Here is a 12668-nt window from a genome sequence, read left to right on the forward strand (position 1 = left end):
ATACGAATGAGCTCAGGTTTGCTTGAAGGTGAGGCCATTGGTTTTTGTTTTTTTGGAAAGGTCAACATAGGCAGGGTTTTAGACTGGAGTAGGCAGCTGGAATGGCCAATCTACTGAGGATATCCAGAGAGCAAGATAGATAATGTCGCAAAATTAACATCCGTGACACGAAAGGCTTCTTTTGTCATTAACACTATTGCCAGTTTCTCATCTTTGGTTTAATGTTCAATATTTCCCCCCCAGTTTGGTTTAGTTTCTGGAATTGACAGCCTAAAAAACACTTACTGAAGATATTTAATGTCTTTGTGCGGCGATTTTGCCTTTGTTATCCATGTATATACTATTAGTATCTTGCAACATATTTCTGCTTCTGGGTGATTATCTTAGTTGTAAATAAGCCCAACTATTACTCTTAGCCTGAACGCAATAGCCCTGCAATATGGCATTTACTATTTTAGGAGTAGACAGAAGTGTGTGTGGTGGGCATCGCATATAGTCTCTAGTACGTTATACCAGAATGAAACAGCAATCGTTAATCAACTGGTGGTCTATCCAATTCACAGCTCAAAAGCGCAGCTCTTACCACCAATCCCACCAAAGCCTTTCACAAACTGGGATCCTTCCTGTGACTTGTCTGTGACGATCTCCAGCGTAGCTCCAAATTTTTTGTAGTTGTTGGCGAACCATTCCAGGAGAGGCATGCTTTCTATCAGTTCATGTTCCTGTCCAGTCTAATTTTTTTTTTCCCAAAACAGAACCAAAATAAATTTTACTTTACATAACAGACTTTGTTAATCATTGAAATTTGAACAGGCTCATTCACCTTTACACTGCTTAACATAACTACATCCAGGACTATCAATTCAACATTTATCCAGTCCGAGAGTCTAGGGTCGAGTGTCAAAAATGGCACACGAGATGACCAGTGCCACAGACGATGTCAGCTCTTACTCGAATACACCATCTCACTCATGTACGATATCTGCACCCTTTTAACGGGGAGAATCACAGTGCGACTCAACCCAGACTACCTTCATTTCAATCATAGCATTGTCACTGGCTTGGAGTAACAATGGCCCAGAAATTCGGGTCCCAACGCGCGAGTACGCACGGGGTACTCACGCGTGGACCCGATGGAATTGCCGGTTTCTTGCATGCACTGCACATGCGCGGGAAACCAGCACTTCCATTCCTCCGAACGAAGGGGTTCAGAGGTCGAACGCGTGCGCACGGGAGTCTGCGCGTGCGCTTTGAACTTACGTTTTTTTTTTTTAAAAACAGGTCTTTCCGTGAGGGTAAGTCTTTAGATTTTAGAAATGTAAAAACCAGGCGTAAGGCCTGCATTTTAAAAGGTAAGTGGTCAATTAATTAAAATTAAAACATTTTTCCACAGGTTTATTATTTTTAAATACTTTAAAGCAAGGTAAGTTTATTTTTAGCCCCTTTTTTTATAAAATTATTTTTTTCAAAAATTTAAATCATTGTTTAAAATAGTTATTTAATGTAATTTATAGTTTATTTAAAAAGTGTGATTTAAAAAAAAAAATTATTTGAAGGTTTACTGTTATTTTAGGTATATTCATAAGTTTAGACAGGTCTTCCTGTCAATCTTATGAATGGGCTTTTCCCTCCTCTGATTGGCTGCCCATGGCTCACATGATCCCAGGGGATGCATCGCACTAACTGTGCCTCTGGGACACGCAAGCACAGTGCGCCAGGAGTTGGAGCAGGCCCCGGAGCGGAATTCCACGGGGTCCTACAGCTCAACTGCCGGCGCGCAAGGTAAGTGCAGGTCGGGGGCTTGCACCCGCGGGAAGCCCCCGACCCGAATTTCTGGGCCACTACCAACAAAGTACCAAAAGAAACAGTAAATGTCATTTAATCTTCACACGCAATCCAAGTTTGTTAGGACAAAACCCGTGTAGTGCTGCTGGGTGTTTCCTACAATTTGAATGGACAGAGTAACTGGAGTCCTCCATACAAAAATCAGGACAGCTGCGTAAAAATGTCACGCAACCAGCGTAACTCTTCACTCGCAGTCATGAGACTAATCCCTAGTGTCAGATAACGGAGTAGCTCCTCTGGTCAAGATGAAGAAAAAAAGAAAACAGAGTTACCACCAATGTTCCCTCTAAGGTGCATGCGTACGTGGCCCCGCAGGTCACTCAAGCTTTTACATTGGAAATACCGTACAAGTCCTAGGGCACTTCACAAGAGTGACATCAGACAAGAAAATTGACACCGAGCCACAGAGGGAGACATTAGGAAAGGTGACCAAATGTTTGGTCAAAGAGGTAGGTTTTATAGAGCATCTTGAGAGAGAGAGAGAGAGAGAGAGAGAGAGAGAGAAAGAAAGAAAGAGGTTTATATAGTGACTTTATGTTTAAAGTCACTATATAAATGCAAGTTGTTATTGTCTAGGCTCATCCATGAAGAATCACCACCATTGGATGACGTACAAGCACCGTGGGACTATATCTCACTATGTCAGTGCCATCTCAAGAGGAGGAAAGTGAAATCAAACCTTTTGTGTGTTGCTGTTAAGAGACCCCAGGTACTAAGTCCATTCTATTCAAATCCATTTTGTTTTAAATCAAGCTCAAACCCAAACTTCAGAAGCAAAAGCCTCAACCAAATGCCATTCAGCCCATTTGCTACTGCTTGGTGTAGAATTAAATTGTACCTCTTTGTCTGTGAAATGGGATTTATCCTTCTCTTGCTCAGGTGTCAGATACAAGATTTTCTCTTCTGGGAAAATAGAACACAGTTAGGAAGTTTGCCTATTCTGGTCCAATCACCAAGTCACACATTAACAACTACATCCTGTCTTTTAATACAAGTTCTATGGATATTCAATATGACGCTGAAGAACTGACAACAAAGGGATCACCACTACCTTCTGTGCCGTGACAGCGGAGTACGTATCGCATTATATCCAGATTTTCATAAACTATCAGGATCTCAACTGCACCCATCTCCAGCGCTTTCAGTGTGTCATCCACGCCGAAGCAGTACTTCCCCGTATCCTGGCTGATTTCATCGAAGTATCGTCCTAAATGTTTTAAAAAATTGTTGCTTATTGCTTCGTGCGAGTGTTCCAACAAGTCATAAGGTTTTTAAAAACAAAATTAAGACACCAATGCCATCCCAGTAACAGGACTCCCAGGGTACCTGCTCCAATTCGCTGCCCATTCACCCCTGCTCAGAGGTGCCCATATATATGGAGAGCAGGCAAGGGCAACACAAGATTCAGCTGTGGCTCTATGGCTATAGGAGGAACAGCCACTGAGATGGGTCAGTTCAGGGCAACCAACACCTGCCCAATGACCCGAGAAACTGCCAACTTTTGTATAGCATAATCAAAAATTGTCACCGTTTATATACTTGAACAAAACTCAATAGAATGCTTCATCTAACATACACGAACATGGCCTCAGTGGTAGCACTCGCCCTTCGAAATTAGGAGGTCGCAGGTTCAAGTCCCAAGAATTGAGCACGTAATCCAGGCTGACCTCCAGTGCAGTACTGATGGAGCACTGCACTGTCGGAGGTGCCATTTCTCAGATGAGACGTTAAACTGAGGCCCAGTCTACCCTCTCAGGTGGGCGTAAAAGATCCAATGGCACTATTGGAAGAAGAGCAGGGTAGTCCTCCTCAGTGTCCTGGCCAATATTTATTCCTCAACTGACATCACTATCTGGTCTAATCCCATTGCGGTTTGTGGGAGCTTGCTGTGCGCAAATTGGCTGCCGTGTTTCCTACAGTACAACACAGTGACTCCACTTCATTAGCTGTAAAGCGCTTTGGGGCATCCAGAGGTCATGAAATGCGCTATTATAAATGCAAGTTTTTTTACTGAACTAATTAACTCCATTGAACCGCACCAAGGACTTCTCACCTATTAGTTTCTTTTCCTGAATGAACTTCACACTGGACAAGACCTCAGCCGACAGCTCGATTGCTTGATTAAAACCATTCTCACCTCCGTAGGAGATGTCCACCAGTTTCAGTACTTTGCTCTGCAATCGCTGTGCACAAACACACGAGGAACAAGATTTACAATGAGACAACCATTTTGACATTTAACACACACACAAACAGCACCGAGAAAGAGCACAGCATTCCAGTTCCAACTTACAACTGTGTGGCTTTTAAGTGCCAAAAAAGTGTCTCCCCTAATGGGCAAGTGAGTAAAGGAACTTCCACAGCAGTTGTGAACCATGCAGCCCACGCAGACCCCATGGGGTGTCCAAGCTCATATCCTTGTCCGACATGGGTGCAGTTGGGAGCCTTCACAGTCATAGACACACCTGACATTGTTTGTTTCCCTTCATTCGCAGATATCTCAAGTTGCTGACACCAACAGATCTTGGTGTTCTCATTCAGGATTTCTCCAGCAATGAGCCAACTGCACCAAAATGGCCAGGTCTGAGACTGCTCGTGACCTATTGCCTGCAGTAGAGTTAGCGGACCCCAGCCATGAGGTTTGGGGGGGGGGGGGGGGGGGGGGGGGGGTGGACAAGAACTGGCCTCAGTACCCCTGGGACAGAGGCAGTTGTGTTTTAAAACAAAATTGCAGACACGATTACTGTTGATCCCTATCACAGGACTCTGCTGGAAAACGGGCAGGCTAGAGAGAGGCGGGCCAGAGCGAGAGATGGACGGGGTTGGGCACCCGGACGAAAGCAAGAAGGGGGGGGGGGGGGGGCAGGGAGGGCAGGTGCCCAGGCACGAGAGAGAGAAATGAAAAACAAGCTTGGGTTCAAATATCCTGCCAGTGCATGGTATCCAAGAATTGGTAAAAATGCTGGAGGGAGGTACTGGAGGCAACCACTGCCTGTTGGGCTGCAACAGACTTGGACTATTGCCTGCTGAGGAACACAGGAACAGGAGGAGGCCATTCAGCTCCGAGCCTGTTCAGCCATTCAATGAGATCATGGCTGATCGGTATCCTAGCACTATCCGACCCCCACCCCCCAATACCCTTCGCTAGCAAAAATCTATTGATCTCAGATTTAAATTTATTAATTGAACTGCAACCTACTGCTTTTTTGGAGAGTTCTACATTTCTACCACTGTGTGTGGAGTGTTTCCTGACTTCTCTCCTGAACAGCCCCTTGTTCCAAACTGCCCACCAGCAGAAAAAAAGTCTATCGACCCTATCAATTCCTTGCAAAATCCTAAAAACCTCAATCAAATCACCCCTTAACCATCTATATTCCAGGGAATACAAGCCTAGTTTATGTAATCTCTCCTCAATCTAACCTTTAGCCCTAGCAACATTCTGATGAATCTGTGCTGCGCTCTTTCCAAGGCCAATGTATCTTTTCTAAGGCGTGTGTCCAGAACTGTTCACAGTACTCCAGATATGGTGTAACCATGGCTTTGTATAGCTGTAGCAAATGTTCTTCCCCTTTGTATTCTAGCCCTGTAGTTATAAAGGCTAACATTCCATTAGTCTTTTTGATTATTTATTGTACCTAACAGCAACAATTTGTATTAATATAGCGCCTTTAACATAGTAAAACATCCCAAGGCATTTCACAGGAGTGTCATTAAACAAAGTCACAAGGAAATATTAGGGCGGATGACGAAAAGCTTGGTCAAAGAAGTAGGTTTTAAGAAGCGTCTTAAAGGAGAGAGAGGTAGAGAGGCGGAGGTCCAGGGAGGGAATTCCAGAGTTTAGGGCCGAGGCAGCTGAAAGCACAGCCACCAGTGGCAGAGCGATAAAAATCGGGGATGTTCAAGAGCCCAGAATTGGAACACCGATATCTCAGAGGGTTAGAGGACAAGAGGAGACTACAGGGATAGGAAGGTGCGAGGCCATGGAGAGTTTTGAAAACAGGGACGAGAATTTTAAAATAGAGGCGTTGCTTAAATGGGAGCCAATGTAGGTCAGCGAGCATATGGGTGATGCGTGAACGAGACTTGGTGCGAGTTAGGATACTGGTTGCAGAGTTTTGGATCACTTCAAGTTTATGGAGGGTAGAACGTGGGAGGCCGGCCAGGAGTGCATTGGAATAGTTAAGTCTAGAGGTGAAAAAGGCATGGATGAGGGTTTCAGCTGCAGGTGAGCTGAGGCAGGGCGGAGTTGATCGATGTTACAGAGATAGAAATTGGCGGATTTTGTAATGCCGCAGATGTGTGGTCGGAAGCTCATTTCTGCGTCAAATAGGACACCAGGGTTGCAAACAGTCTGGTTTAACCTCAGGCAGTTGCCAGGGAGATGGATGGAGTCGGTGGCTAGGGAACAGAGCTTGTGGCAGAGATCAACGACAATGGCTTTGGTCTTCCCAATATTTATCTGACCACTACATTTTAGTGATGTGTTATTAAACCCCTAAATCTCTGGACCTCCAGTGTTACTAGCTTTGCACAATTTAAATAGTACTCTGGCCCATTCTTTTTTGGTCCAAGATGAACCTCACTTACTTGTGCTGAAATAATCTGCCACAGTTTTACCCACTCACTTATTGAACAACTCTCTTTGTAATTTTGTGTTCCCGTCTACACGACTTACTATGCCACCTATCTTGGTGTCATCCGCAAACTTCGATATATGGCTCTCTCTTTATTAGTGACTTAGATAACATAAATAATTATTAGTTCAGGCCCTGGCACAGATCTTTGTGGGTCACCACTAGTCACTTCCTTCCAATTAGAGTACAGACCCATTCTCCCTATTCTCTCCAACTGCCTACCAATCTCCTAACGTGGGCAGTAATTTGCCTTCAATTCTATGAGCTTTGATTTTAGTTAACAGTCTCTCACTTCTGTGCAACCTTATCGAATGCCTTCTGGAGGTCTGTTCAAATGTCTACGTGCCTAGTCACTCTGTCCTTAATTATAGATTCCAATAACTTCCAAACAACAGGTATTAGACCAATAGATCTATAATTTCCTGGTTTCTCTCTCCCTTACCTTTCTTAAATAATTGAGTTACATTTGCAATTTTCCAATTACAGGAAACTTTGTGCTATCCGTCACCGACCTGTTGCCGTTCCCTCAAAACTGCCGGACACTCCAGCGCAAATGTTGAAAGATACGGAAGCTTCAGAGCTCCGTATCTGTCAACAAACCCTGTTGCAACAGCTTCTAAACAGTCCAAGCGTCTCTGTAGCTTAGCAATAGCTTCAGCAGACCTTGCAGAGCTTGACTGTGGACGAAAAAAGCAACGAGAAGAAAAAAACCTAACGAAAACGGCACCTGATTTTTGCCAGTGGCTCGAGCATTCCGGACAGTTAGCCTCCGGATAACACAAAGTTTCCTGTAAAGGGATATTTCCAGAATCGAAAGCGCTTTTGAAGATTATGGCTCAAGCATCTGCAATTTCCTCACCTACTGCCTGTAAAACCCTGGTAGAAACCATCATGTCTGGGGGATTTTTTGTCTTTAATCCCATTATTTTTCTAATACAGGTTGGACCCCAGTAATCCAGCACCTTCGGGACCAGGCCGGTGCCGAACCACTGAAGGTGTCAAAAGTCACCACAAACACCGCCACCACCTGCTCCTCCTCTTCCTGCTGCTGCCCTCCCTGTGCCGCCGCCGACCCCGCCGCCCACGGGCTGCTCGGGCTCCGCCGAGCCGTCGGTGATGCTGCGTGGTCCAGGCGCTGATCCTGACCCGGCGGCGGTCCCAGAACCTGAGCCGGACCCATCCCAGGGAGGGAATGTGACAGCAGGACCTTCCCCGTGCCGGACCAATGAAGGTGCCGGACCGTCGGGTGCTGGATTACCGGGGTTCAACCTGTACTGTTTTCTTGCTTACATTAGTGAGTTCCAATCTTTGATTTACTTTAGTTTCCCTGGAATGTCAGGTGTATTATCTTCTTCCTTTATTGTGAAGACTGACACACAGTAATTACTCAACAAGTCTGTTATTTCTTTATTTTCATTTGAATTATTACCCGCATCTGTTTTTAAAGGGCCATCGAGGTCGAATGAAGCAAAACTCAAACCTCTCAGAAATCGCAGATACCAAACAAATCGGCAAATGTGAAATTTAGGGGGGAACAAAAATCAGTAAAAGCCTGTTGCTGTTTAAAATACGTACTTTATATTGGGTGGGGTGGGGGAGAGTAAAGGTACTGACTATACAATCCACACTAGGGAATCCAGTCTGTCTGGATTCAAACCCACAGCGGAGATAAATGGGCAACTTTCCAATCACTGCACAGAGTCCCATTCCCAGCACTGAACATTTACAGAAACAAATGGCAGTGTTTAGCAATTCAGGTCAGCCGGCAGTACGATGTATTGCCCTTTTCAATTCGTGCAGTTAGTGCTCTCCTTCAGCTTACCGGATCGAACATGTCTGACTGGCTGAGCTCAGTTTTGAAATCAGCCGATCCAGCCAAGATGAGACCCGCCACGTTCACCTTGTCGCTGCTGATGAAGAGCTGCACAGCCGTCTCTGCTACCTTCCGTACGTAATTATGCCTCTTCTCCATTCTCAGGCGAGCAAAACGCAGGGCGGACTGACCTCCTCTGCCTTTAAATGCAAAACACTTGGATTTAAATATCTACTCCTTGAAAAGCCGTGTCCACAACGGTCAATAACTCGAGAAATCTGAAACAAATAGAAATGCTGGAAATTCAATGCAAGACTTCACCTATACGGTGCCTGACTTTGTCTCAGAGCTTCATGTACAATTAATTACTGTGGAATGCAGTAACTTGTCAAACAGCCGCCACCTTGTGCATGGCAAGATCCCATAACCAGCATTCAGATAAATGACCAATCTGTTATTTTACTGGTGTTGGTAGAGGGAAGGATTTTAGTCAGGAAACAAAACATTCCTGCTCTTATTCAAATAATGCCCATGGATCTTTAACATCCACTTGAACAGGCCAGCTGTGCCTCAGTTTAATGCATCATCCGAGGGAAGGCACTTTCAACAATGCAGCACTCCTTCCGCACAGCTTGAATCATGAGCTCAAACTCCAAGCCCCAGTAAGTCGCACAACTCTAATCACAGATTAGTACGTGGTACCAACTGAGCTATGCACAAGTCAGTCAGCATCTGAGCATCAATATTTTGGGTGGGATCCTTTGTCAGTTCTGCTGTGTATTGCCAGCAATTTGTTTTATTCAAAGTACAGGTGTCATATTGTCAAAAATGTCCTTAACCTAAAAATTGAGAAACAGCACACACACAGTGAAATATTAGTGAGCATTCCCAGTCAGAGACTGAGCAATCAGTACAAATCAGATTGTGTCAAGAACTATCCTTAAATGTATAGCTGAATACCCACACGAGAGTGACCTCCACCTAGTAGCCCAAGAGGGTTGGGAGGCATTTCATAGGAACAGCATTAGGCCATTCCTCCACCATTCAATTAGATCATGGCTGATCTGAATCTTAACTCAGATTCCATAACCCTTAATACCCCTGCCCATCTATCAATCTCAGTTTAGAAATGTTCAACTAACCCTGAGCCTCAACGGCCTCTATCTACCCTATCAACTCCTTTGATCATCTTAAACACTTCCATTCAATCACTCCATAATCTTCAATATTCAAGGAAATAACAAAGTTAGTCTATGCAACCTGTCCTGAAAATGTAACCCTTTTAGCCTCAGTAACATTCTGGTGAAACACTGCTGCTCCCCCACCAAGGCCAATATATCCTTCCTGGGGTGCAATGCGATGTGATGCCCAGAACTGAATGCAGTACTCCAGGTGGGGTCAAACATGACTTCCACCCCTCGAGATAAAGGCCAACATTCCATTAGCCTTTCAAATTATTTTTTGTACCTGTCCACTAGCTTTTAGCGAGTTCTGTACTTGGACCTCTAAATCTCTGTTGATCCAGTTCTGAACTTCTCACTATTTAAAAAATACTCGGATCTATCTTCGGTCCAAAGTGAATAACCTCACATTTGCCTGCCACAGTTTTGCCCACTCACTTAATCCATCAATGTCCTGTTGCAACCTTCTGCTTCCATGTACACTATTTACAGCACCATCTAACCTTGTGTCTTCAGCAAACATAAATATATAGCTCTCTATTCCTTCGTCCAAGTCATTTATACATATAGTGAAAAGCGGAGGCCCCAGTACAGATTCCTGGGGGACAGCACTAGTCACATCCTGCCAATTTGAGCACATATCCATTAGCCCTACTCAGTCTCCTACTGTCAAACCAATCCCCTATCCAAGCCCAATGGAATTGCATCCAATTCCATGCTCTCATTTTTGTCAAGTCTCTTACGTATTTGGAACCTTGTCGAATGCCTTCTAGAAGTCCATATAAATAACATCCATAGACACTTCCTTATCTATATTTGTTATCTCCTCAAAAAAATTAACTTGTTTCATTAGACAGGACTTACCCTTTACAAATCCATACTGGCTCTCTCTAATAAGATCATATTTCGCCAAATGCTCAGTCACTCTTTCCCTAACAACAGATTCTAGTAACATCCCAACAACCAACATTAGACTAATAGGCTTATGATTCCTCGTTTATCTTTCTTATCCTTCTTAAATAATGGAATGACATTTCAATTTATTTATTTAGCAAGTGAGCATTTGATGTGCATTGAAACCAATCACCATGGTTAAGAGTCTCCAAACCAAACTGAGAAATCCACAGAGGTAGTTTCTGTTGCCTGATATGGAGAGTACACACACTACCTGTAAGGACACACCCCATTCACTCAAGTCCAGAGAGCTGGGTGAAAGATCTCCAAGTGTGTGCAGGGATAGTGCTGGAAGTCCACCAGTTAATGGTGCAACTCCCCAGCAGAGCACTGGTACCAATACTGCTGCTTGCCCAGCTAAGACCAGCCTGACCATTAGGGCAGGGATTGAGAGGACTATCTGGAGCCAAGTGGGGAGAATGCCAGCATTGAATGACAGGTATACCACTCAAAGTCCCATTAACAACCAGGCCAACTGGACAATTATCAGTAACTTGGAGAACTGCCGAGCTCAGATAACAAATTATCGATTTAACCACCAACTGCTGACTTGGTTGCAATCTTCCAATACCTCTCAGGTCAAGTTGAAGCAAACTCGAGCCCAAATAGTATTTACTTGTCTGCCCCGCCCAAGAGGATAGTCACTAGCTGGTCAACAGACATGGAGAAGCATGGGCTTCAACCATTGCTGGGCAAACAGCCGATAACAGGAGCTCAGTGAGAGTTTCACAGTCAACAGCAGAACTCACTATAATACGTGCGAGTGCACGGTTACAGTCGTGTTGGGCACACATCACAGCCGCCAGTTGGGAGTGGCAGAATGTCAGCATTTACTGCTTGCCTCGGAAACTGGCCATTCTCAGGACGATCTTCAGGGAAGGTTCTTCAAGCAGCAGCCCCCGAGTGTCACTGGTTATATGAAGCAGGTGGAATGGCCCACACACAGTAGCTTGTAATGTGCCAGCCAGCTTGGGATGTTTGAGACATCAAGTCCAATGTCACATTAGCAGGTTTACTCTTCACTAAATGCTTAATCCAAGTTCTCAGGTCAGCGGCTTTGATAGAGGCGCTGCTGCCATGAGGCTGACTTCTCCCTGCAGGATACTAAGAAGCCAAGCCAGACTAAGCCCTCACCTGACGTACAACCCACACATGGGGCCACACACCTTCTGATCACCTTTAATTATTGCGATTTTTTAAAACAAATCATCTGCTTTGCTCCTTAGGAGATTACATTAAAATAGAAGTCAGGCAACAACAAACGGCAAGTGAGTGGATGCCAACATGGCAAAAAAACAAATTGCGGGCAAGAGGGGAATTTCTCATTTAGGATTTATCCACCAATGAGGCAGCAGCGCTAACAGCCCCTTCCCAAACCACAAAATTCTCACTGAACAGACCAACAAGTAACAAATATATGTGCAAATAGTACTGAGGGGACTGGGTTTCGTGGGCTGGGTTGCTGGGGTTCACAGGACAGTTTGGGATGCCTCTGTTTCAATACAAATGGTTGCAGATTGACCAATTCTGCCCACGTTAACAGGCCCTGTATTGACACACAGAACTGGCTGGCTGGCGACGCAGGAATATAGTTGTGTCAGTGAGTTCAGTCCTAAAAGGGCTGAAATCTATTTCTTCTATCTGGTCCTTCCCCACACCGAGCTGATGGATACTCAGTGCCAGCTACAGGTTAGTGCTGGTCTATGCAACTATCCTGGCTCATCAGTATAGCTTTCAGAACAAAAACCTCTCCAATGCCCTTCAGTAGATTTCCATCATCCAGTTTGGATATAAATGTGTGTTTGATATTTTAAAATACATAACTGTTAAAAACAGGACCAGCCTCCTCTCCTCCTCCCCCCGCCCCCCATGGTTAAACTTCTAACGTACTGACCTATGTGGAGCAGCCATGCAGCTTGAAGTTTTGATCCTATTGTGTTGGGTTAGCTAATCTCTGCAATAGCGTTGCAAGACTTTGGTCTCAGGATCCCAGGGCTAGAGGTGTTGAGTGGGGGGGGGGAAATGGAGTCTGGGAACCTGCTCTCGATCACTATCTAATGACTCCAGGTGGAAACTGCATGTGTTAAGAGGTGGGACAGGATTGGGTTTGGTTGCATTGCCCCTCCCTTCCTCCCATGGTCAAACAGCCTGGCCATACTCAGTTAAATTCAAAAATGAAAACTGCACACTGGGGCAAGGTACTGAGACACATATATTTGAAACCGTTCCTCAGAAGCTAAG

General features: G+C 44.8%; 1 protein-coding gene across 3 annotated transcripts in view; it reads right to left on the reverse strand.

The window, feature by feature from the left end:
• The window catches only part of LOC147113763 (eukaryotic peptide chain release factor subunit 1), a 39921-nt gene that overhangs the window by 5609 nt on the left and 21644 nt on the right, over nt 1–12668 (reverse strand). For all 3 annotated transcript variants that reach the window (XM_085995073.1, XM_085995074.1, XM_085995075.1), the window contains exons 5-9: nt 8302–8492; nt 3899–4028; nt 2897–3052; nt 2684–2748; nt 584–731 (exon numbers count right to left, since the gene is read on the reverse strand). In XM_085995073.1, the coding sequence (XP_085851199.1) occupies nt 584–731; nt 2684–2748; nt 2897–3052; nt 3899–4028; nt 8302–8492 (690 nt within the window). The remainder of the gene's footprint in view (nt 1–583; nt 732–2683; nt 2749–2896; nt 3053–3898; nt 4029–8301; nt 8493–12668) is intronic.

The sequence above is a fragment of the Somniosus microcephalus genome, chromosome 8 (genome assembly GCF_052327205.1).
Source record: "Somniosus microcephalus isolate GS21.2 chromosome 8, FLI_Smic_1.0, whole genome shotgun sequence".
NCBI lineage: Eukaryota > Metazoa > Chordata > Chondrichthyes > Squaliformes > Somniosidae > Somniosus > Somniosus microcephalus.